The sequence below is a fragment of the Colletotrichum costaricense genome (genome assembly GCF_030867565.1).
Source record: "Colletotrichum costaricense strain IMI 309622 chromosome Unknown Scaffold_14.1, whole genome shotgun sequence".
Taxonomy (NCBI): domain Eukaryota; kingdom Fungi; phylum Ascomycota; class Sordariomycetes; order Glomerellales; family Glomerellaceae; genus Colletotrichum; species Colletotrichum costaricense.
In genome coordinates this window covers 151,655-176,706 of record NW_026848243.1, presented here as the reverse complement: position 1 = coordinate 176,706, position 25,052 = coordinate 151,655, and the positions used below count along the sequence as shown (strand labels likewise).

The 25,052-nt window shown below is 51.8% G+C and overlaps 9 protein-coding genes across 9 annotated transcripts; 6 read left to right on the top strand and 3 right to left on the bottom strand.

The window, feature by feature from the left end:
• Positions 1-338: 338 nt before the first annotated feature.
• Positions 339-2,010, bottom strand: CCOS01_11936 (alcohol dehydrogenase GroES-like domain-containing protein; the record flags this gene model as incomplete). Its single annotated transcript, XM_060460087.1, has 2 exons — positions 339-1,740; positions 1,850-2,010. 2 exons carry the CDS (start codon positions 2,008-2,010, stop codon positions 339-341), a joined length of 1,563 nt encoding a protein of 520 aa, XP_060309030.1.
• Positions 2,011-4,199: 2,189 nt separating this feature from the next.
• CCOS01_11935 (uncharacterized protein) lies at positions 4,200-5,342 on the top strand (the record flags this gene model as incomplete). The annotated part of the gene is made up of 2 exons (XM_060460086.1): positions 4,200-4,818; positions 4,891-5,342. The coding sequence occupies 2 exons, from the start codon at positions 4,200-4,202 to the stop codon at positions 5,340-5,342; spliced, it is 1,071 nt and encodes a 356-aa protein (XP_060309029.1).
• A 114-nt stretch (positions 5,343-5,456) lies between these two features.
• CCOS01_11934 (allergen) lies at positions 5,457-7,105 on the bottom strand (the record flags this gene model as incomplete). Its single annotated transcript, XM_060460085.1, has 3 exons — positions 5,457-5,624; positions 5,681-6,842; positions 6,900-7,105. The coding sequence occupies 3 exons, from the start codon at positions 7,103-7,105 to the stop codon at positions 5,457-5,459; spliced, it is 1,536 nt and encodes a 511-aa protein (XP_060309028.1).
• Positions 7,106-9,687: 2,582 nt separating this feature from the next.
• Positions 9,688-11,700, bottom strand: CCOS01_11933 (uncharacterized protein; the record flags this gene model as incomplete). Its single annotated transcript, XM_060460084.1, has 1 exon — positions 9,688-11,700. The coding sequence occupies one exon, from the start codon at positions 11,698-11,700 to the stop codon at positions 9,688-9,690; it is 2,013 nt and encodes a 670-aa protein (XP_060309027.1).
• A 1,384-nt stretch (positions 11,701-13,084) lies between these two features.
• CCOS01_11932 (endoglucanase) lies at positions 13,085-14,476 on the top strand (the record flags this gene model as incomplete). The annotated part of the gene is made up of 1 exon (XM_060460083.1): positions 13,085-14,476. The coding sequence occupies one exon, from the start codon at positions 13,085-13,087 to the stop codon at positions 14,474-14,476; it is 1,392 nt and encodes a 463-aa protein (XP_060309026.1).
• A 1,772-nt stretch (positions 14,477-16,248) lies between these two features.
• Positions 16,249-17,746, top strand: CCOS01_11931 (uncharacterized protein; the record flags this gene model as incomplete). The annotated part of the gene is made up of 3 exons (XM_060460082.1): positions 16,249-16,450; positions 16,513-16,895; positions 16,964-17,746. 3 exons carry the CDS (start codon positions 16,249-16,251, stop codon positions 17,744-17,746), a joined length of 1,368 nt encoding a protein of 455 aa, XP_060309025.1.
• A 1,301-nt stretch (positions 17,747-19,047) lies between these two features.
• CCOS01_11930 (uncharacterized protein) lies at positions 19,048-20,226 on the top strand (the record flags this gene model as incomplete). Its single annotated transcript, XM_060460081.1, has 1 exon — positions 19,048-20,226. The coding sequence occupies one exon, from the start codon at positions 19,048-19,050 to the stop codon at positions 20,224-20,226; it is 1,179 nt and encodes a 392-aa protein (XP_060309024.1).
• Positions 20,227-20,879: 653 nt separating this feature from the next.
• On the top strand, positions 20,880-22,119 carry CCOS01_11929 (uncharacterized protein; the record flags this gene model as incomplete). Its single annotated transcript, XM_060460080.1, has 2 exons — positions 20,880-21,419; positions 21,475-22,119. The coding sequence occupies 2 exons, from the start codon at positions 20,880-20,882 to the stop codon at positions 22,117-22,119; spliced, it is 1,185 nt and encodes a 394-aa protein (XP_060309023.1).
• A 550-nt stretch (positions 22,120-22,669) lies between these two features.
• On the top strand, positions 22,670-25,000 carry CCOS01_11928 (uncharacterized protein; the record flags this gene model as incomplete). The annotated part of the gene is made up of 4 exons (XM_060460079.1): positions 22,670-23,073; positions 23,179-23,194; positions 23,260-23,718; positions 23,789-25,000. The coding sequence occupies 4 exons, from the start codon at positions 22,670-22,672 to the stop codon at positions 24,998-25,000; spliced, it is 2,091 nt and encodes a 696-aa protein (XP_060309022.1).
• Between the last annotated feature and the right edge of the window lie 52 nt (positions 25,001-25,052).

The following is a 25,052-nucleotide window of genomic DNA, read 5'->3' as shown; positions in this document are numbered from 1 at the left end:
AGACGCAAGCAGACACGCACGGGTCCAGGCACCAGGTCAAGCTCGGTGAGGAGTGGCTGACCCCGGGTAGCCCCCGCTTTTCCCCGTAGCGCCCAATCCGGGGTCACATCAGTCCGCTTCACCGAAGGTCGGGCTTCGAAATTCACGTTACTCTCTTGGAATCTTCCCATTAGCAATGATCATGTGCAATTTCTATTTTTGAACCAATTCTACTTCGCCTGTTGACTGCCTCGATAGGTGAATTATCCAGCATTTTGGCTTGATCAGACTCCCACTATGTAAACCCCATCGTTTGTATCATCATTCAATCAACTCGGATGCTATTCCATCAACGCTCGTCATGACGAGCCATTTTCGACCGCAATTTCCGCTGACTTGGGCTGCCACAGAGAGTTTCTTCTCGGCGCCGCATTCGACCTGTCATCAGTCTGCTCGTCAGGAAAGCTTCTAGGAACCGCATCGCCCGCTGGCCCAGCCTGCCATAATGTCGCGCTTCCCCTCCGCAGGCCAGTGTCGGCAAGCTTCTGGGCGGTGAACTCAGGGCTCGACGCCTGCGACGTTTCCGAGGGCTGAGGCTCTTCTTCCGCGACGCCGTCCGCCATGGGCGAATCAACCAGCGCGGGCGGCACGCTCGCCTCTCTCGTGACATCTTCCTGTGTGCCCGCAACCCCCTCTGGCGCGAGACTGACGACCATTCTCCCGCCGCGAATCTCGCCCTTTCTCATTCGGTCGAGGCCACGGTTGATGCCCTCGAATCCTTCTTCTACACCGAGGACCTCGGGCGGGCTGACGAGGCCGCTCTCGAGCAAGCGCTCCAGCCACGTCACGAGGGCTTCTCCCACAGCAGGGACCTCGTGGAAGACCTTGATGGGGACGGTGTGGTATGCGACTGCCTCTGGTGCCTGCTCCTTGGGTAGACCAGTCAGACCGATGAGGTGCTTGACAGTCGGCGCCGAGTTGCGAGGCGTATCCGGCGGGCTAGGCGGCGCGTTGGCATCCTGCGACGGTGTCAACGCGCGGAGCAACCAGCCGGCGGACTCCCGACCGCTGGTATCCAGCGCGAAGCGCAGGTCTTTTCCGACGTTGGCGCGGATGATGTCGATGGCGCGCGCAGGGTCGTGGCTGTCGACGAGTAAATCGGGGCGGAGGACAGTATGGTTCGACAGTCGGAGGCCGTGACGCAGCTTATCTACCACAGTAACGACCTTCAACCCCGCAAGCCGCGCGAGCTGCACAGCCAAGTTCGCAGAGGTCGACGACCCGCCCCAGATGACGACCCAGTCGCCCGCCGTGGCCCTTTCATGGTTGCCGATGCCTGAAAGACACTCTGCCCTGATATCCTGCGGCAGACTTTCCGGCGGAACGGAGCGCAGGATCGTCAGCAGATCCGGCCCGTCGAGGACGTGGGAAAAGTCTACGCCCATGCAGACGGCCAGGGAGAGCGCGGCGGCGACGAAGGCGACGCCGAGGGTCGCGCCGGCGCGCGGGGAGACGTTGGGCGGAATGCGGGCGGCGTTGAAGTCTGAGGTGACGACGTATTCCTGGTAGGCTGCCTTGCGAAGGTCGCGGTAGTCTGTGGAGATGACGAGGACCTGGTCACCTTCACGGAGGCGGCTTTGACTTTGCTTTTGGGAGGTTGTTGCTGCTGTTGTCGATGATGGTTGCGGGCGGCGGACGACGCGGCCTACGAGTTCGCGGCCTGAGATGTAGGGGAGGGTTGGGATTGCGAAGTTGAAGTCGCTAGTGTTTGGAGCAGTTTGTCAGTTTTGGTTACTCCTCTCTTTCTTTGCGGAAAGGCCTGCTTGAGACGCTGGATGAGAAGAGTATCGGAGAGGGGGTTAAGACATACGGTGCTTTCCAGTCGATTGGGTTGAGACCGATGTGCTCCGTCTTCACCAGCACCTCTTGCTCATTTTGGATCTCGGGAACCTGGTAGCCTTCCGCCGTCTCGTACGGCTGCTTCGCCGCGTGGAGGATGAGCACGGTCTGCGTCGCTGGGATTTCTGCCATGGTGATCTGATGTTCTTTCAGGGTCTCGCCGTTATCATTGGCCAAAGTCTAACGATCGTTCAGGGTGAGTTGTTCCCTTCTGGTAGGTATGGGATGGGAAAGTGGCTGTCTGCGGGCGTCGTGTGTGTCTCGTAGTTTTGCTGCACACTGTCTCGTCTTGGGCAACAGTTCCTATCTCAAAAGATGACGCAGAATATGAAAGTCGTAAAAGTCAGAAACTTGGAATGCAAGACCCTTGGATAGAGAGAAAAGGGGGAAGAAGGGACTTGGAGAGGGATACTCCAAATCTCACAATAGAATTGTTAAACTTTTTTTTCTTTGCATTTCCTCTCTCGTCATTTTCTCTAGCAAAAGATAAGAGCCATTTTGATTTTACACCCCCTCCCGGTGTTCGGAGTCGCTTCTTGTTGTCGATCGGAATTGTCGTTCCTTTGGGTGCGCTGGGGGGGTATTACGTGCTCTCGTAGTCCCGCATTGCGTGATTCTTCCCCAAGATGGCTGCATCGCCATTGACCATTCAATCAACACCCCCGCGAAACCCCCTCCAAATCAAAGAGCAACCCGACAAGGACCAAGGTTTCCCGATAGTGGTATGGGTTTACTCGGGGCTACGGCGCTCAAACTCTCATTGATGGACGGTTAATTAACATCGTTTTTAGCAGCAGGCGTGGATATTTCTTGTTGGGTTATCAAAGTATTGGCAACAGTTTCTCAAAACTTCCTGCGTGCGGAAGACATTCCACCTGGCGGCAGGACCTTCCACACTTGCATCATGCTTGAGGTTAGTACCGATGACACTACCGAGTCGTCTACATCCGTCCATACGTCGAAGCGCAGTTGCGGGTACCGCCCGGTCCGATATGGCGATGAAGCCGACGCTGGACCAACGACAGACCGGCCCCTCCTACATGCGCTCTCCACTACTGCCCCGCCCCCGGTCACGACATGTCGCAGGATTGTTGGCAATCCGACGTATTGATAGATAGTGCCTTTGAGCACGGCTGTCCGATATAGGCTGCTGAGTAATGCGAATGCTCGTGACTTGGGGATGCTGCGGGTTTGGTGAGATGGCGTGCTGGAGCAGAAATGCTGCGTTGACGTGACTGGGAGTTGAATGGTTATTTGAGAGTGCAAGAGCCCTCTACTGAAGTCAAGTTTGCTGTATCGTGGTTGATCAAGTTTCTAATGGATCTTGTTAAGGGGTGCTTGTTAGTTGATGTCGTGCAAGCTTCACTCCTGCTTCCTTCTCTCTAGTCTATGAGTCTAAGAGTTGACTTGGGACATTCAGTAGAGTACGATTACGTGCCAATTTCACCGGCAGAGCAAACCGAAATTGTAAGAGATCCATGTTGTAATATCCGGGTAATTCTTGCATGGCTATCTCAAAGTTGCAAAGTGCTGTTTCTGAGGCGTCTTAGGTTTTTATCAGTTGAACTTTTTTGAAATGGATCATGCAATATTTAATTACCATAGTACTTGGTGGAACGCAGATTAGGGATAAGCTTAGATCGACTACTTGTCCTACCTGAAAAGATAATAGAAGTACTTTTTCTATGTTGTGTGACCAAGTTCCTCAGATTTAGTAACCTGTGTTTATCCCAAATAAAGTATAGACGATTTGAGAATTCCAGGTAGGCAAGTTGAAAAAGACCGATCGATGTCGAATTCACGATTTTCGGCCCCGAAAACTCAAATATCCCATTTCGTTTCTCAGTTTTTGAATTTGATGAAGTTTTCGCGGCAAAATCATGGTGATGATAAGAAATCGCTGTGTTCCACCAATTCCGCCAAGATACTTCGGACTATTCAAAACACAACTGGCGAGGAAGATTTCAAGCGCTAAGATTATGACTTTTTCTACTTTTAAAAAGCCTTCCGATTAAGGGAGACATTCAATCAATTACTTCAGACACCCTGCGAGAGTTTCGTGGTTGCCCAATGAAGCTATTCCAGGAAAATCCTCGCTTATGTAACCACTCGATGCGACCCTGAAAGCACGGATGGTCCCTGGACCCTTGAAGATATTTTGTTTCTTAAGTTTCCAACTTTGCCAACTTTCCTGACATAATGCCTAAGGCTCAGTGAGAACTTGTCATAACTTCCATCTTTCAAGTATGACGTAAAAATTGATGTACGGGCAACTTTCAGCCTCATGACATTTGTGATCGCATCATATTCTCCGAATCTCCATGGACGACTTACGGGCTGCGGATGACACCAACGGCGGACTCTCCAGCGTCATAGAAGTCCAAATCGACCCCGATGGAGACCTCACCTTGCGGGCGGGGCAGCAGACAGACAAGCCCGAAAGGCTATTCCACGTCTGCGCCAGCGCCTTGCGACGTTCATCGCAGGTCTGGAAGAAGATGCTCTTTGGTCCATTCAAAGAATCTAAACCGGCGTTTGGGCCATGGGTGGTGAACCTCCCTGAAGACGACCCCGAGGCTTTGGAAATAATCCTCAATATCATCCACGCGAACTTCCCATTGGTCCCGAATACACCTGACCTGTTTGAGCTTTATGAGATTTTTCAGATGGCGAACAAGTACGACATGATTCCGGCTCTGAAACCTTGGGCTGTTTCTTGGTTGCATGTGGCGGAGAACTGCCAAAAGGGTACGAATCGCTTTGAAGGCCGAGAGAGGGCAGCATTGTCATATGTGGCGTGGGAGTTGGGGCAGGTTGAGCTGCATAGGCAGATGGTCAAGGAATTGATTATGTATTCCTCGCTCAGCGAAGACGAACGCATGGTCAGCCAGAAGGTGTTGTTGGATGACGTTGGTCCTATCGGCCCACCCGGTCTACTTGGTAACATCCATGCCTGCTTTACCCCTTGGATCTGCTGCCGTGCTTGAGGGGACTGCTAACAGGAGTCTGTAGAGATTCTCCACAGACAGCGAGAAGACATCATCAACACCCTACCACTCCAGATTAACTCCGTTATCAGAGAACTCATGTTCAACGACGGGTGCTGTGTTGATAAGAGGGCCACCTGTGAGGACAGGAAGCATTGCAACTTCATTATCCTAGGCAGCTTGATGAGAGGCATGGGCGACACAAGTGGTGGTGTTGGTTTGGAAGTGAAGTGTGCTCGGATGGAACCTGTGGCGAGCTTTATGGATCGCATTCGGGGCATTGCTAACGAGATATGCTTCCATGATGGGCATAGTACCCGATGCAACCCAGGCCCGAAGATTCAATTCATGTTGAAGAAGATTACCAAGGGGCGTATTGTTAAGCTAACGAAGAGCAGTATTCAAAAGATGGAACAGAGGCGTGAAGAATTCGGATTGGGGCCAGAAAGGGCAAGAACGCCAGAAGAAATTTCATAATTTTTTGAATGCACTGGGCCGATGTATAAGATGCAAGCAATCATTGTAATATTATGATCAATCCTATTAATGCATATGACTAACTAAAGAAACGCTCAGGACATTGTCATGCATTTAGCTCATGATGCCCTTGTGGCCGTCACCATCAGCATCCTTGAAGGGGTTCAACTTGTCAACAAGCGAGATCTTCTTTCCAGTCGCGTCATGCGTAGCATGGTCAGTGGTTGAGGATTTGCCGGCACCGCTGTGGCTGGTGCTAGTGCCAGTTGAGCCGAAGCGGGGCTAAGAATATGGTCAAATTACTGTGAGTAGATAATATGATTTGACGCTAGACTCACCTCAGATTTGTTCAGGCCTGAGCTGCCGTGAGTTGCAGTGGTAGGGCTGCCAGAAGTGGTGTAGTTGCTACCAGAAGTCTGGGTACCGGTAGGATGAGTCCCGTGCATAATACCTTGGGCGGTGCTGATGGACTTGTCACCTACAGTTTGGTTGTGGGCGATATTATCGCGGCCAGTAGTCTGGTTGTGGGACAGGTTGCCAGTTCCGGCTGTGTTGTTGGCACGAGTGTTAGCAGCCTGAGCAGCAGCAAGACTGTCGGTGCCGTGCGTACCAGTGGTGCCGTGCGTACCAGTGGTGCTGTGGGAGCCGAGGGGGTTGTGAGTGCCGGTGGTGTTGTTGTGGCCGTGATGGGTGGCAGCACCGGCGGCGGCAGCGCCGGCAGCAGCGGTAGCAGCCCCGGATCCGGAGTGAGTGTTGTGCTGGTTGACACGTTGGCTCTCGAGACCGGTGTGGCCGAGGCCGCGGTCGTTCACGCCGTGGGTGGCAGTCTCGTTGTTGTGGTGCTTGTGGGCAGCCAATGCAGCTCCTCCTGCGGCAGCGGTGCCAGCAGCAGTGGTGCCCTTGCCGGGGCCAGAGTGGTGATGGCTGTCAAGGCCACGCTCTTGCTCGTTCTTGTGCTCGTGGTGCTTGTGAGCGGCAACTGCAGCACCGCCAGCGGCGGCAGTGCCGACGGCTGCCTTACCGGCCCCATGGCTGTGGTCATGGCTATGACCAATTCCTGACTGGTGAGTGTTGCCGAGATCCTTGTGATACTTGTCAGGGCAACCCTCAAACTCGTCGTAGCGGTGGTGACGAGGGCCGTCCGTGAGACTTCCCTTCTCCCTGGTAAACTCTTCGAGAGTCTTTACAGGGAGAGTGGTAGCCTCGTGGTGGATAGGCTTGGCGTGGTGTGTCTCGTGAATGGGAATAGTGGTGTGGACAATATGAGGCTGGATAGTATCCTTCTGAATAACAGGCTGAATGTGCTCATGGATATGGTGGTGCACTCTCTCACCAGTGACCGCGGGGGCAGTGGTCGAAGTGTGAGTGGTCTCGTGTGTAGTAGAAGTGTCCTTGAACTTTGCGTGTTCCCGGTCGAGAGTGTCCTTGGTTTCTCTCTCGTTTCCGTGGTCGAAAGTCTTGTGTGCAACCGGAACAATGTTGTGGTGGTGCTTCTCGGGGCTGGGAATTGAGACAATCAGTTGGAAGGCTTCACAAAATGTAGATAGAATTGCTTACAGAGTCTCCTGGTGCTTAACAGGCTGAATGGTAGTATGGTGGTGATCTTGGTGAACCTCCTTGTCGACAGCTGTGGTAACTTCCTCGTGGCGATGGGGACGGATTTGCTCCTCGGTCACAGCTCTGTTGACATCTTCATCGACACTGGTCTTGTGGTGACCGTCCTTGGAGATGAAGCTAGAAACGGCTTGCTTGGCTCTGTCCATGATTGCGGTTGTTATTTATGTTAGATTATTGGTTGAGTTGTTGTGATTGGATTGTATCGCAAGAGGGTTTTAGGGACGATGAAGTTGCAGTATATATAGGCAACAAGTTGACCAATATTCACTAACCTTCAGGCATCGAAGAAGCATCTGAAAATCGCACAGTCCCTCACCAAAGGAACAAAAACGTCATAGGACATTGAACTTCAGCTGTCCTAGTACTAACGCCGCGTAGAGATTCGCTGAACTCGAATTCATTCTCCATCGGCGACTGGAATTCCCGTCCAAAGCGGCCAAAGCTAGGGAATCCGATGCAACACGTCATTCAGAGATCATGATGAGCCTGGACTCATCGAAACCAAACGCCTCAAGGTTTGTGCCGAAGAGCTAAACGTTGATTCGGACCATCTGGGGAAGCTGAAATTCGGAGCTACTATTCTGCCACTGACGAGGGTGAGGAACGACTGAGCTGGACAATCTTGGCATGGCGCCTAGCGGTGGATAACATCCAATGTTATCGGAGGAATGAGTCCTGTGAGTTAAGCCTCATTAGTGCGATCCGTTGGGCCCCGTTCGACGGAAGAAGGCTTGATCTCAGTCCTCAGGAATCCCGGCGTGGTGGCGCAGACAGGTGTGTCTTGACTAGTCTTGCGCTAGGCTTGGGTAGCTCCAGATGTACGGCGTCATTATGGATGCGGCTATGGCCCGCGTCGTCGGAAATGGATAGTACTGTGGGAATTCCTCACAACGATCGCGGGGTACAGCGAATAATCGAGAGTCAACAAAGCTTAGAGCAGTTGACCTGTCAATATTTTGGCCATTTGCGCGTGTCAAGGTTCCCAAATTGGCTTTTGCGGTAAGGGAATTCTCCGAGAATTGCAATGATGAGCATTCGCATTGCATACCTATTAGGCAAGGAGTGAGAAGCGGAGCAGGATCCGTCGGAAGTCAAGTTGAAGGCAAGCAAACTTTGGTCATCAGCATTTCCCTCGGCAGCATCGGGGGTAGATCAGCGATGCGTTTGCCTCCCGTGTCTCTTTGCAGACCACTGGCGTCTACTACTACAACGCATTGGGTTGAATAGTCTACACAAGCTCTGGAAACTATGATCCGTACCAATCATGTCTCCCAAGAATGAATAGCTACATTGCTGTAGAAGCTGTTGTGAGAAGTACCTATGTTGCGTCTCTGTGACCGCAACTGTCCACCCATGTGAATGAAAGCCTTAGTGTCTCAGAACGAGTCCTTTCTGGGAGGCTCTGAAATTGAATCCCCAAATGACGAAATCATTGCATCTCCCTACTTTTGAGCCGGCAAGTTCGAGAGTTGCTAGCCGGTGTCTACGTATATGTAGCGCACAAACTCGTGCTGCAACTGTGGCTGGTCCGGTGGCTGAAGGCGAGGTTGGATCGACAGCCGCTCTAAGATAATACCCACTCCAGGTTAAGCAGCTACAGTACTTGTCCAGTCGAAAGAAAGGTTTCATTTTTGTTTTCCGAGGCGGCTGAAGTAACATCCACGTTCATTGAAAATTCTCATGAGGACATGTGTATTTGTGTGTTCATTGTCATGCTGCGTTGACCTGTTCTTGATAGCTTGTGCTCACAGTTCCGAGGTGACGCCAAAATCTAGAAGATCTCGATACCTTGTATGCTGCAAGAAGGCCGCAGCTACTCTTATTCACACGCTTTTACCTGGAAGCAGCCTTCATTATTCAAACGTACGAGATCTCGATCACAATTTAGCCCGGAAGTCCGAATAAGGCTTGGTGTAACGACGACGGACTCATCTCTCCGACGAGGGGGTGGGGGTTCTGAGTTGGTCCACGACAGGGAGGAACGCCAAACTCGAGGCTAGTGCAGAGCAAATTGGAGATCTAGAAACGAGGTTCTAACAAGTGTAATCGTCTTTGGGCACCAAGGATGAGAGGGCACGATGTGCATCACGCGCAAGCACCTAGATGCGTTAAGCCGTTTTGATGTCAACTTATGGGATGCAGCTAACACGGAGCATCCGAGCGGCCTAGTGGTGGCTGGATTGCACGTGGCCCTAGCATGGCGAGATTCTATTATTCCATTGGGCTCGTGGAATCTTATTCGATGGCTAGACTAGCTAGTCGAGTGCTCTCTCGTAAATCCTCTGCTCAAAACTGCCGACTGAAGCTGTCAAGGACTAGATTCTGGCCATATCAATCGGGGGACACCGGACAGTAAATTGCCCTTTTGCCATAGGTCGTCCATTGTTTGAGCGCTGTGCTCATTATGAATACCTATACCATGTCCTTTTACGACCATCCTAAAGATGTCCATCGTGATCCTCGAAAAGTTTCCCTTGATGACAAGACGGGACTACTAAACTAGGGAATAGACGTCAAGGCCCCCAAGGTGTATGAGCTTGGGGAGTGTTTTAAGGGTGACGCTTTAATGGGACCAGAATTAGGAACAGGAACGGTCGACAGATTAAGACAAACGACCACGAACGGAACAAATCAATCACACAGTGTGACTGTGTTCGTTGTCCTTGGATTTGAAAGACATCTGATATCCCACAGCATTCCAAAACAGCTCATGCCCCCCGCCTAAAGCTCAAGCGTAACGCCTTTCCTTTTCCTGCCACCTCAAGGGCATGGCTTCTCCAACCGTTCCAAATGCGACATACCCAGTTTCCTCCGAAGGTCTGACATCGCCGATGCAAACTCGCACTCCTTTGATCCTTTTGACCTGACTGGTACCATCCTCCAGTGAGCTCTGTTGGGCTATGTTCACGTGCGGGCTATCTCTCAAGAAGTACGTGGCTCGATCCAGTACGTCAGGTCCTCGTCTGAGACAACTGAAGATGCTAGCTGCAACACCCGAAGCCAGCATAACTGTCGATGCGATGAATAGAATTGAAATCCAGAGTCCGCTGACACGCACTACTAACTCATCCGGTGTTCTCATACCCGTGGTATTTTGAACAATCGTGTTTTCGATTTCCCGGTTGAGGGTATGTACCTGGAAGTTGAAGTCGCCGGTGATGTTGCGTGACGCCACGGAGGCAAGCCAGAAGGTGTTGAGCAGCTGGGAGAATCGCTGTGAAAATACTGCATCTCCTACCTCGTAAATATCAGTTCCATTGTAAGAGCCGATGCCCGGTGCGGAAAAAGGGGCGGCCGGGTGGGTGAAGTAGGTTTCCAAAGGTGAAGGGTATGGTTTGTACCATGCGCCATTCTCCGCCTCCCATGTTGTCAAGGTGACTCGCATGAACGTTGTCATGAATAAGTCAAAAACTCCTGCCGGTGCCATTTTCTGGGATCCTTCCGCAATGGCACCATCCAATACTGTCGTAACTGTCATATTGTCTGGCTTCTCAATCCGTCTAACACGACGGGCGCCACAGAGATCTCCAGTACAAGCCACGTCGACTTTGGCATGCGTCGTTGTAAGTGTACATGTAGCATTAGTCGTTATGCTGTCTTGGGGATAGTAGGAAGTGAATATCAACTTTCTAGGTTCCTTGCTAAAGAGGCCGTGGAATCCGTCGGATTTAATGAGTAAAGTCCTGCCGGTAGTGTAGGCTGCTTCTCGCCCAAGTGTTTTGTTCTTGTATGCGAACCAGCCTACAAGGGACATTGATGCTCCACGCTGGACTGAACAGTCTGCATTCATATAGGCCGTCTCAAAGGTGAAAGAGTAGTTATGTCCCTGGGAGAAGCCACCTTGAGTCGCAATGGGAATTCCCATAATCGCTGACCAAGTCGTATCGGCACCGTCGAGGCTGACATCGTACCAGCCGTAGGCATCGGCTGCCGCTGTTGGCGGATAATATTCGAGCATGGGGATCTTGACGTTGCCGAAGGCATCTCGAGGTCTTGTTTTGATGTCCTCGGGGAAAGACAAGGCCGAGATAAAGGCTCCTTGAATGGAGGGCATTGTGCTGAAACCGGCCGAACTCTGGGCTCCTGAGTGTGGAAACACGGACATGAACTCAAGGTTCTCAAACGGGTACGGTTCTGATGCTTGAGACGGTACCACATCGATGATACGTAGAGCTGCTTGTCCTCCGAGAGGAGACATAGCCCAGAGTGCTATGAGGAGTGGTGACAGGATGTTCACACGTCGTAGAGAAAGCGGCGTTGTAACCGCACTGGAGACTGTGCGGCAGCTGAGGAGGTACTCTAGACTGAGAATCGAGACGCCACGTTCCATCTTCCAACCGGCCGCAGACTTGAGCAGATTGGCGGCAACAGCGGCAAAAACGATGGGGAAGACAGTCGGGCTGTACGTCGCGGCCATACGTAAGGTTGGAACCATTCCCGCGTCGATCGGCCAGTTGTTGTGTTTGAGAGCCATCATGCCGTAAATGATGAAGCATAGGGACGGGATTATTAGAAGAACATCGAGAAGAAACTGCTGGATTGCGCCAGCGGAGTCTCTCTTCCTAATGCTATGTGTCTCTGTGGGAGCGGATGCGGCCTTCTTGTCGCGGCTGCCCTCGCTGATAAGGCTCTCCGCCGGGTCGTTATTCGGGTCATCCGATACGGGAGATGCGGCATTCGTGGCGCCACTGTCGAAATCGGCTCCTTCGGTGAAGTTGGAGTCGTGTAAGATATCAGGCATGATGCGCGGCTTTGTTCGGATGGTACACCTATTCGCGTTCCAAGTTCAGTGTGTCCCAACTTGACGGAGGAGATGCCTTTCGAATAAAACTCGGTGAAAAGGAGAACAACGTTGGGCAACAGCTGACTCGGGAAGAAAGGACTGTTTGGTGGGCGGATCATTCCTCGGCTGTCCGACGCGATGCTGTGCCGCAATGTTGGAAGCATCGCTAAGACAGGCTGTAACGCACCCCGGCTGCCTGCATGCCCATGAGGAAAGGCTACATGGCTACCTCGTCTCGTATGTTGGTCTCACAGTCTTGGCAGCTGAGAACGGTCGTTGGCGAACATGACAGACAAGATCAACGTGTTATATGTTATCTTGCTGCTGACATGTTCGTTAGGATACTCTGTAGGAGTATGGGTGCATCTGACCAAATATTTGCATCTCGAGTATCGCGTTAAATTTGTGAATTTACGTTTTCTATCTGATAGTTGTGGTCATACTCGGGCATCATGTGAGATAGTCTCTACGAGTCACCCGTCCCTTTTCGATACTGAGGGACGAGCTTACCCCCCAGGTGCAAAAGTTAGAGCAAGTAGTGTGTACGACTGTTCGTATTGGCTTGCTTCGTATAAAGTGAACGACGCAATGAAGTTTCCGCTGATGTTGATTCGGCAATTACCTGTACCCGTCTTGGAATATCTCGACGGCGCGGGGCTCTTCTACGTCGAAAATCAACCCTCAGAGTCGGCTCATCCTCCAAGTCAACTCATGTCGCACCGGACTTCTAAGAACATGCGAATAGCTTCAGCGATGTTCAGGAAGCACTTGGTTTTTTGCCAACTTTATCTAAGTGATTATTGTTGCTTCGAAAAAGGGAGCTTCCGAACTGGAAGGCAATTCGATTACCACTCTGCAGACCTTTGTCACATGATCGATGCACTTGACCTGACTGAAACTGAGACTAAAGAGCTGTTAACGTAGCAACTTCTCTTAGACGAAGCCACATCCTTTGTTCCCCACAGAATAGCGACGTTTACGGCAGATCTGATGTTCTGTGCACACAAGTCCGAAGTTCCAAACGGGAATGGACAAAGCTGAAGAAAAAAGGATCTGAGCAGTTGTGCAACAAACGGCGGAGCCTGTTCAACGTCTAGAATTCTTTGAATACTAGTACATTGTCACTTGACAGAGGGCCACTGGACTAATTGCGGCGAATACATATATCCAGGGTATTCTTCCCTGAATCACAAGTCGCCAATTCACCCCAGCTCGAAACGTTTCCCTCGACACCTCGAGATTTTCTTTTCTTTCTACGACTTCAGCCAACTTCCTAGCCACTCTTTTCTCGGCACATTATCTTTTCTCTCACAATCCTTCTCCTCGAACAAGAAAGTCCACGATGCTTTCCAACATGAACCAATTTTTTCTTCTCGCTCCGATGCTGGCATCGACGACGTTTGGACACGTTGTCCTCGAGAATCCCAAGCCCTTCAAGTTTGTTGCTGACGGTCCTACTAACCCGATTTCTAGCACAGGTGATGACTTCCCATGCAAGATCCCCTCTGGTGCTAGTTACATCATCGACGGAGCACCTACAGTCATTGCCATTGGCGAGACCTTCGAGGCCACCTTCAAGGGCCAGGCTGTCCACGGAGGCGGCAGCTGCCAGTTCGCCCTCAGTGCCGACGCCAACCCGACAAAGAATTCCAAGTGGATGGTCATCCACTCTATCGAGGGCGGCTGCCCGGCCCGCAACCAAAAGGGTAACCTCGAAGGTCCCAACGAAGATAAGTACCCCTTCAAGATCCCCTCCAGCATCGCACCCGGCGACTACGTCTTTGCCTGGATCTGGCTCGCCAGAGTTGGCGGCCAGCCGGAGTACTACATGAATTGTGCCCCCATCACCGTCACTGGTGGCGCTGGTGGTGCTACGAAGAAGAAGCGTGGACCCATTGCTGATCGTCGCATGTCCCTGGCGAAGCGTGAAGAGTTTCCTGAGCTCTTCATGGCTAACATTGGAGAAGTCGCTGGCGGCTGCACCACCGGAGAGGCTCTCAACGCCCAGGTTCCCATCGCTTTTCCCAACCGCGGCCTCTACTTCGATCGACCCGAGGGCGACAATCTCTACAAGCAGCCCTGTGACGGTAACCCTAATGCCGGAGCCCCTGTTGAGGCTCCGGTTGGCGGCGATGTGCCTGCCGGTAGCATTGCTACGTCTGTTCCGACCTCCAGCATTGTCGACGGCTCATCTCTTTCACCACCGGTCGCAACTGGCTCCTCCGCCATTGCCTCTTCCATCATTTCGACACAAGAGCCGGCTCCTACACCTGCCGAAACTACCGCTCTCGTCGAGCCTACTGTCCCTATCACACCAACTTCTCCGGCCGAATCTTCTATCCGACCAGCTCCTACAGCTTCTATGATTTCTCCCATCGAGACCCCAGTCCCTACCGACATCGTTCCGACTCCGTTTATCTCTTTCATCACGGTCACAGTTACCGCCACCGACTGTGGAGCATTGGCCACTCCCGGTGCGCCCGTATTTGAGCCCACCGCCGTCCCTACATCCTCGCCTGATTCACCCACACCTGATCCCGACTCCGACGACGACTCTGATTTTGAACCCGAATCTTGCACTGAAGGCTACTTGACCTGCTTGGAGGATGAAACACACTTCGCTACTTGCACTGGCGGCGAGTTGACTGCGCCGCAGCCGATTGCCCCTGGCTTCAAGTGTGCCGCTGGAGAGGGTGAAGGTCTAGACATCTCGCCTATTGGTGGAGAGTATTAGAAGGTAGTCTTAAATAGTGCATGGAATGGATCGTGGCGTCAAGTGCCATGTTTTTAGCTCATTTTATCGCAAGCGAAGTTGATTTCACGTGTGCTCTGCTAGCACTTGTGAACTTCCCTCTCCTAACGTGTTGACCAGCTGTGGAACATAAGGTGCATACAATCCGTCTTCATGTAGGTTGTACTTGACTGCTGGAATGAGATCATCAATAAGGTGTGTTGCCCTCTACTCAGGTCAATGTGGATGCCTTCTTATCATTAAAGGCCAGACTGTCGCCGATACTTGTGATCGGCCCCACTTTCCACAGACCCGGCGGCCGCTCGGGCAAGGGGGGCCAGTCCGATGTTCTGGTCCGGAAACGAGGCTTGGTCGATGGCAATCCGACTGTCAACTGAAGTCCCATTTGAAAGCGCAAAAGAGGTGCTCTAAGCGCGGCATTTATGTCTAAAAGCGCGTGTCGTTTATTCAGTCATCTGACGGGCGTCTGTCTAGCGTCCTCATCACAGTCCTCAACCGGGTAGGCCAGTCCCGAAAGGAGTCAGCTGGGGGAGGGTAAAGAGATGCTCACTGGAATAGATCTGTGTGGTTCAGTCTTTCGCATCTTTAGTGTCGACCCAAAGATTTGATGCGGACAACTCGCATGCAACCCAGTTCCTTATGCTTACTCGATTCCTTGATTCGTGGTGACAGGGTTAGGCGCGCGTCTTTGATCCTTCTGGCCAACATTTTAGCCCTAGGCCCCTAGCTCATCTGACGCCCGCGTCTAAGTCGCACTGACTTCGGCTACCATACTGCCGCACCTTCGCAGAGCTATTGGGGGCTAGACGTCGTACAAGTGAATCAATACCGTCCTTGACATCGAGCCTATCAATTTCGCTCACACGGCTGGCTCGGTAATCAATGTTGGGTCCTCTCTTCTGAGCTGCCTAATAATGCGGAGCCTTCCTCATGCACGACGTCAGGAGACAACAGCACTAAAAAAGGTCTTGCTGGGGTCCGCAAGGAGCTCGGGGAATAAAAGCTCGCCTGTCCAGTTGCCGCCTCCCGTCGCCAAGAGAGCGTTCCTGTCGATCAGACCCTATTGTGCCCTGCGATTAAATTTCGGCAGTGGCAGGCAACAATGAGGAACCCCAATACAAACATCCCAAAGTTCCTTGTTTTGACTGCCTTGAGAACACAGCCAAAGGGTTCCTTGAATAGCCCCCACGATGGTGGAGCAAAGCTGACATGTTTCACGTCTTTGAAATTAGCTTATGGGGCCTCTTGGTGCTTACGGGTTGCATTGATGGCCTCTCTCAAAGGCAGTGCCCTCCCTTACCAACGGTCTCAATAAAGTAGCCGTGGCTTGATTTTAGACTTTGACATGGGTTTTCTAGGCGGTTAAAATCTAAGTTGGGGATCCTTCGCTAGGCACAGAACCAAAGATCCTACCAAAGATCCTATTCTGTACCAAAGAAGCTCGATCCTTCAACGTGCGATCGACGTCGGCCCCCAGAATTCATCTCGACAGAAATCTATTTGCTAGGCATCGCGATTATGGCTAACAGCCTTACCTGGTTCGAGACTCCAGCAGCCATCGTGACCTCACCACCAAAGTCCCTTTCACGTCAACGTTCTTCAATTTATATTAAGATGTTGCTACTCCTCATCCTCAACTGCCACAAACCAAAACAGCCTCAAGCTTCTAGCAAATCATCACACTCTTTCTCAGGACAATAGTCCTTGCTTTCCCTCTTTCATCATCCTGATACGCCACGGTTCAAACACCAATCATGAAGACTTCTGCCGCTCTTTTGGCCTTTGTAGCCGCTTCCAATGCCTCGCCTCTTGGTGTCTCTGTCAAGCGGGATGCCTTTGATAGCAAGGATGCCATGTGCAAAGGATGGGATCTTACAACTCCCGAGGGCGCGGACAAGCTCTGGGAAGATACCTACGCCGGAGCATCTCTTGACCTCTTCATCAAGTCTCAGTGGGGTAAAGTGTTCAACGGTCTTTCTTGTCATGAACTTCAATTCTAATGAAAGTCTTACGGGCAGAACACGAGAACTCTTGGGTTAAGAACCTCGAAGACTTAGTCTCAGGTGGCACATCGGGTAAGTCCGGTGCTGCCGGCTGCTCGGCTCTTGGAAACGAGTGCAAGCCGTTGAACGACATGACCTGCGATGCCCAATACGACGCATACGGAAAGACCCCTATCGGCAAGAACTCCTACTGGATCTTTCAAGCAGTCAAGGGCATGCATGCCAAGTTCAATGAGTTGAATCGTCAGCTCACCAAGGAGACTCTCATCAGCGGACTGCAGATTGGTCAGATGGTGACCGACTTCCAAGGAAACCAGGACGACCCTGGCGACGTCCTTGGCTGGCTTTCCGCCGCCGCTTCCATGGGTGGTGCTATCGGTGGTCTGGTTCCTGGAGCTGTAAGTTTGCCAATCTCTGAGGAGCCTGTGACGTTTTCAGGACTCTCGCTAACGCATTACTGCGACAGGGAACTGCCATCGCTGGTGGCTTTGGCATGCTCAGCGGTATCTTCTCTGGACTGGCTGCCTCTAATAGCGCCGACGATATTGATCAAGGCTCAATTTCGGCCGCCCTGGCTGACGCTTTCAAGCAAGCCACTGGTGCCCTTGAGAATACCCTCCGCATCGCCACCGGCGGCGGCACCAGCCAGGCGGAGTACGACTCGCTCCCGGCCCCCAAGTGGGATACCTACCAGAGCAAGATCACAAAGTTCTACAATGGCGGCTGGTTCCTCGTCGACGACGACGAGCAGGCCGTCACTGTCGCCCTCCAGTCCATCAGCAACAACATCAAGCCCAAGGTCGCCAACGACGTCATGAGCGCCGCCAAGCTCTACCTCGTCGCTGACAAGCGCGATGAGGTCAAGTCTCGCGAGACCTGCGGATATGCCACAGGACGGCAGTGGATGGCGCTGCGGGATGGCGAGGAGTACTGCTTCTACATCATGCGCAATAACCCCAACCCGGGCCCTGACAACGACTGGGCCGAGGTTGAGTCCGATATCTACGACAAGATGGCTTCGTACGGACTCGGCAACCGTGAACCGTACTACCGCGCCATCATTGACTGCGCGCTCAACGGTGGAGATGACAAGGATAAGGTTGACTTGAGCAACTTGGCTTGGGGCAAAGTCCCTACGTGCTACTTCAACCTGCCAGCGATGTTCATCGACAAGGATACCAAGACTGGCTGCGGTAGCCCCTTTGATAACGCGGATTGCAACTACATCGCTGCCACCCCGATCTCTTAAATGGTCGTGGCGACAGGCCTTGTCAGTCTCCTTCCCAGATACCAGGTTTTCTCTTATCGTGTACTAGCCTTCAAACTCTGTATATACCTGTAACTTATTAGCTTAGTTCAGAATTGCCTAATAACAAAGTCCAAGCCTCAAGTGGACCCTCTATACGTCCTGAAGTCCCCCTCATCTTCCTCATTCTTTCGATATCTCCACATCGGACTCATGAGATCAATTCGACTTACCTATAGAATCCACAGCATTGCTTCACATCATAAAGGAGAGCCTGACTACTTCAGCACCTCTGAAGCTTTGTGATAGTAGCAGTCTACGCTGAGGAACCTATGGTTGACCATGTAGACGAGGTTGAAGCTTTTGTACAATACACACTGGAAGAAAAAGAACTCACTAGTCAGCATACCTGTTAGGGTCCAAGTCAAGTGAATTTGCCTTTGGCACAAATATTGGCTCTCCCGGAAGGAACTTGAGGTATACTCATGCTCATTCTATAGCGACTCTGAGTCTTCATTCCTTTAAGGACCAGATCGCCTTTCAGGAAATATATCTATTAGCTCAGAAGGTCACAAGCCAACAGGTAATTCATAGTTCATAGATGTGCAACCCCAATTACAAACCCCGCAAATCATATGAGCTGTGACCAAAGCCTAGTTCTCAATTCTTTTCGAGGATGTTTCCTCCTCAGTCGAATTCTTGGCTGAAAGTTCCCTGAATCAGTAAAGCTTAGTCATGTGCCCAGACTTCGTCATTCTCCGCACGATGAGATCCAACAAGAAGTGCGGAAGAAGCTTTGGCCTCAATCCAGAACAAGGCCAAGCCCAGACGGACCATCCCGCCTGACCTCCGGAGCCCGGGTCCTTCCCCGCGAAACAGCTCTGATCAACGTGGAGGAGAGACCAAATTGACTCTGTCAACCTTGCTTTTGGTTGCTTTTGGTTGTTTCCATGTACGAGATGCCAAGCATCGCTAACCTATCAGCTCAGTCTGTTCGTTGCTGAGCGTGTATCATTACGTAAAACTGGCACTTCCGTGCGTTTCCCTTCCCCTCAGCTGCCTCTCCATTGTCTGCGCTTCAACAGAGTTTAACGGAACCACAAAACTCTACCATGTAACGCGACATGACATCCCAAGATGCCCCGTGACCTCCGTGCTGAGGTTGGCCCGGTGGGCGGTGCTGCACTGGGCTTGGACGACATCACCGCGCGTCTCGCCTAGGTACTAATATTGTTCACTAACATTCTCTACTCTTCTCAACGGGATTCATCTCTCTTCCTCACAATCGAACAAAACTGTGAAGCATGGAGTTCAAGAACTTGGCTCTTCGATCAGCTACTGCGGTAGACGCATATGACAGCGATATGGACAGCGAATGGGTTCAAACACCGCCAGAAGACGCATTCACAGACGAAGACGAGATTCAAATAGACTCGACGGGAGATCTACTGCTGCACGTCGGCTCCGATTCTTCTACCGGCACCACCAAATCATTTCGCGTATGTTCAAACACATTACGACGAGCCTCACCATTCTGGAAGCGCACACTCATTGAGACATCGTCAAAAGCTCAGCCGGGCGACGAGGAGTGGTGCGGATGGACTCCATCGTTGTATGCTTGCCAGCACGACAAGTCGGACGGATTGATGATCCTGCTTAACATCATCCATGCAAAATTCTCACTCGTACCGAAGGATCCTAGCCCCACGGAAATTTACCACACTCTTTGTCTGGCAAGCTTGTATGAGATGGAACATGTCTTTCAACCGTGGATTGCGCAGTGGTACGGTATGATGAAGACCTCTGAGAGCACCAGAGACGGCCGGGATCTGGCGATGCTGTCGTGCATTGCTTGGGCATTGGGCGATGAGAAACTGTTTGCGAGGATCATCATCAAAATCAGTCTGAACTGCATCATAGATGATCAAGGTCACATGGCCACTCCGGATGGGATACGCCTAGAAGACTATTTCTATGACTCTCTCGGCTCGCCGACCATACCTGGTAAACTTAGCCCTCACGTTCCGCGTTCGCTCAAGCCCCATGCTAAGAATATCTCAGAAACCATCCGTACCTTACGCAGTCAACTCGCCGCAGAGCTACCTTCACACCTCAATGGGGTAATCGACAGATTGATAGACGGGAAATGGCTTTGCGCTGGCATTTCCGGAATTCCCGTAACTCGGAACAAGAAATGCGACTATGTCGTGCTCGGAAGTTTATTGGCTGGTCTCATCTATGTTCGAGGAACGAGAGCGACGGAAGTAACAATCAGAGCTGACGAGAGCATCATGGACTTACTCAAGTCTCTCAAGAGGGTGTTGTCATACGTGACTTGCTATGAGAAGCACCCGGAATGCAACCCTGCTGAGCAAATTTCGGAAGCCATGAAGAAAACAATCAACGAAATGGAAATACCTTTGAGTTCAGATTGCGTCCAACGGATGAAAGAACAACGTCAAAAGACTGGGTGGCAAAATTGAACGCTCATAGTTGACAGCAGCATTGGAAAGTCGCATGGAGATCTGGCGTTTGTAGAAGCTACGGTTTTGATTTACTCGCGAGGATGGGAGCATATGCAAGCGGAGAGCACACACTCTCCAATAGCATCAAAAGTTTAGTATCTATTGTAAGATGAATATCTCAGGGGAAGGACCTTACCAAGTATCTCGAAGGAGCTATTCGAAATTGACTCTATCTTATCAACTAGTCTGCAGCTTCCAGACCATACTTGCACCTGTGCATGACAACTAGTGGAGATCATTCGAGAGTGAGTCGATATTTTAGTGATTCATGACAGCGGCCTGACCGCGCCGGCATCAACGGTCACTTCAATTGTGGTTATTTCCATATGCCGCTGCAATCGTCACGGACTACAAGGACGGTGTCTAGTACTCTCCGCGAAAACCACGATTCGGGGATTGGGTGTCCCCGGAACCAGCCTAGTACATCTACATAAGCTGCTAAAACCCGTGCCGCTGGCGTACCGCTTCCGTACCTTGTGGTGAAAGACTCCCCATTCCCATCGCACAATCAAGTACAAAAGGACCAAGAGACAAAATCAACATCATTGAGTGTAGCAGCCTTCAATGCCCAAGAACTGCACTCCAATCACACAACGCTCCAATCGAGCAATATGGCAAGCAAAGTTTTCAAAGCTTCAATATCAACCAAGACAGCCCCAATCGCCATCATTGGTGCTGGACCATGCGGCCTCACACTAGCCCGACTACTCGAGCGTCAAAAGGTCGACTACGTAATCTACGAACGAGATAAGAGCGCTGCATCAGCCAACGCCGGTGGCTCGTTGGATATCCACGAGGCGACTGGTCAAGCGGCGCTTCGGAAGGCGGGTCTGTGGGATGCGTTTCGCAAAGAAGCCAGATGGGAAGACGACAGATTCACGGTATACGACAAATTTGGAAAGCAACATCTCGACATCAAAAGCAATGGCGGAGTTGATGAAGCGGGACGGCCAGAGATAGATCGCAAAGCGTTGCGACAAATCCTTCTGGACTCCGTACCGCAAGAGAAGATCCGATGGGGAAGCACCTTAAAAGCTGTTGAAATGCATAAGGCTGGCTCGCCGGCCCTCGAGTTCACCTCCGGTGCCACTGCGGAAGGGTTCAAGCTTGTGGTTGGCACTGACGGTGCTTGGAGCAAGGTTCGCTCGATGGTATGGCACAATGATCTCACTCTCAATTGATGCTCGGTAACTGACGATGATCTAGATTACACAAGCGAAGCCTGAGTACTCCGGCAGAACATACGTGGAAGCCCAAATCACGGAAGAAAACCCGCTGTTCAAGTCAGTCTTGGACAAGTTTGGGCATGGAACTGCATCTTTACTGGCGGGAGCAAGCCAAATGATCGTACAGCGGCAGGGAAACGGATGGTACAGGGTGTACTTCGGGATACAAGCTCCCGAGCACTACGTTGGTAGAGAGCTCGACTCAGCAAGCGTTGATGCTTTGCGAAAGTCACTGCTATCCGACTTCTACAGCGACTGGGCGGAGGAACCGAAAGACTACGTCCGACGAGCCGACCACTTTCGCAGTTGGCCGTTGTATCACCTCCCTGTCGAAAGTCAGAAATGGGCGACGGTTCCAGGTCTGACCCTGGCTGGGGATGCAGCTCACTTGGCACTCCCCAACGGTGAAGGTGTCAACTGTGCTATGTGGGATGCGATGGAACTGGCTAAAAGCATTGAGACCTATGGCCTCGACAAGCTGGATGATGCGGTTCGCGAATATGAGAAGGACCTCTTGGTGCGGGGCAAAGCTCACATCGAAGACGGCATACAGCTTGGGAATCTGATGTCGCATGAGACTGGACCGGCCGCTTTGGTGAAGGCTTTCCAAGAGAACGACTTCTAGATTGCACAGCGGGATACCAGGGAAAGAAGTGAGTTGTGAGGCACAGATTTGCACGAACGCATCAAGTCCGACTTCCCGATGTCTCATTCGCCTATTTTGTAGACCCTTTTTGTTCTGTTCTGGCGATAATATCAGATGCCAACGTTTACTGTCCGTGACCTTCCAACATTAGACTTGGAGTTGCCTTGAGGACATAGAAACGTTAATAATAAAAAATCTTACTTGTATCCATGAAAATAAGGCGCCTGTTGTCTGGCCCCTCTCTTCCAGCAGTGTCTCACGCTCGACTACGCCATTGATTCTGCCCGGGCTTACTCTCCCCGAAATTGTTAGTCGGCCCATTCTAAAGTCCGGATTACGCCGTGGTGCGGAGCACCAAAAAGCCACGCTTGAGATCCCGTCGTCAGCTTGACCCGTGCCTGGGGCAGAGCCCACCTTGCCCACCTCCGCCCGACATCATCGGTCCCCGGTCGTCACAACTGTCCGAAACCTACTCAGCTCCCCTCTTCACGGCATCGGCCTTGGCACGACACCGTCCGACATTGCAACCATGTCGGCTCCCGGGATAGCAAGCAGCAAATCGGACACCGCTCCTCGAGCAAAGCCCCAGCGCGTCCTCGCCTGTGTCCTCTGCCAGCAGCGCAAGATCAAGTGCGACCGCAAGTTCCCCTGTTCGCATTGCACAAAACATCAGCTGCAGTGCGTGCCTGCGACACAGAACCGGCCACGGAGACGGCGATTCCCGGAGAGGGAGCTTCTCGATCGCTTGAGAAAGTATGAGGGCTTACTACGACAGAATAAGGTTGATTTTGAGCCACTCCACGGTGACCTAGGGGCCAGGTATGGGAAGTCTGTCGATGACAGTGGCGGGTCGGACGATGAGCACCGATCCGAAGGTGTGGGAATGCCTTCACCATCAGTCACTGTGAAATCTGAAACATCATATGAGCCTAAGTGAGTCACCACTCTGCGAAACCGATCGAGGGTTTCCCGCACGCGCTTTTACTGTCTATTTGGCTTAGTCGGACGTAAGATACCAGTGTCGCTAACTTTGTGCAGGAACTTTTGGCATTTGGTGAGCCCAGAGGTACAGTATCTGTACTCAACTCACCCTCAATCTCCGTGACTGACATCGCATAGCTCGACGACTCGCATGCTGGCTTGCGAGAGACTATTAGACAAACGTGGGATCAAGCCTGCGATAGCGATGACCATATTCTCTTCGGATCCCCAGACCGATCATCCGTCGACCTCTCAACGCTCCATCCTGAGCCCGTCCACATCTTTCGATTATGGCAGATTTACCTCGACAATGTGAATGCGCTGCTTCGAGTGACTCACGCCCCCAGTTTTCAAGCGCGCATCATTGAAGCCGTGAGCAGCGTCGAAAACATGAGTCCCGCATTGGAGGCTCTCATGTTCAGCATATACTCTATGGCCATCTTGAGTCTTTCCGAGGATGCATGTTACGAAACTTTCAAGCAGCCGAGAGCCCTGCTCTTGACCAAATACCAATTTGGTTGCCAGCAAGCTCTCTCAAACAGTCAGTTCTTGAGAACAAATGACATTGACTGCCTGACTGCGTTATTTCTTTATCTAGTACGTACCTTAACTGGCTAAGGGCCTACAGTATGAGATCGAGAGGATCACATTGCCTAACTTTTGATAGCATGCGAGCCGCCCTAGTGCTCACATCCGATCAATATCATCTCTCCTCGGCGTTGCGATCCGCATCGGCCAGCGTATCGGTCTCCAGCACGAATCCGCCAACACCAGGTGCACCGTCCTAGAAGCCGAGATGCGTCGGAGGCTCTGGTGGTCCTTGGTGCTGTTCGACGCCCGCATGAGCGGTCTGACCGAGCACAAGGCGACCAACTTGACCCCGACATGGGACTGCGCCGTGCCGCTGAACGTTAGTGACTCTGACCTACGAGCAGAAATGAAAGAACCACCGAGGGCGGAGATGAAAGTCAGTGAGGCACTTTTCTCGGTGGTGACGGCTGAGCTCGCCGATTTCACCCGGCACACTGCGTTCTACCTCGACATGACGAATCCGATTCTCAAGCCCATCGCTAAGGAACTTCCAGGTGGCGGCAAGGTGGATTGGTTGGAGAAGTCGGTAGAAGACAAGTACTTCCGGTACTGTGATCTCGAGAACCCGACTCATTTCATGGCCTTGTGGATGTCACGCGCATCCCTCTCGAAATTTCGCCTCATGGAGACATCTCACAGCTTCTACGAGGGTCCGGTTGAGGAGAAGCACAGAATCACGTTATCAAGTGCCTTAAGGTGGCTTCAGTGCGATGCGAAGCTGGCGGCCTCGCCGCTGATCCAGAGATTCAGGTGGTTTCTCCAGATATACTACCCTTTCCCTGCCTACATCCGCATCACACAGTTTCTCAAACTGAACCCTCTGGATCCGAAAGGCGAGTATATCTGGAACGCCATGAGTGATCACTTTGAGGCTCGGTTCGAACAACTTGAGCCGGGGTATAATCCTGTCTTTGTCCCTTTCACCGAGGTCATTGTACGCACCTGGGAAGTGGTCGCAGCGGCACTCAGGAACTCAGGGCAGCCGGTGGTCCCGCCCAGAATTGTGGCCAAAGTACAGGAAAAGCTGTCGGAAGTGACACCGGCTCTGAGTCCACAGTCTTCCGATACCGGGCCCAAGGCTGAAGCGATGAATATGAACCCCTATGACTTTAGTGCACCTTTTCCGATGGATATCGTTAGCCAGAGTCTCACTTACGATCAGGGTACCTTTTCGCCAACAGACAATGGTCTATACACAAATATTATCGTGCCGGACATGCGAGGTATCAACATCGATCAGTTCAACTGGGACTCATTGGACTTGGGGCAAAATGGGCAAGCGACATGACGATGAGGGATTGAATCTACATGTACCAAGACAAAGCCGTGGACGTTGGGTT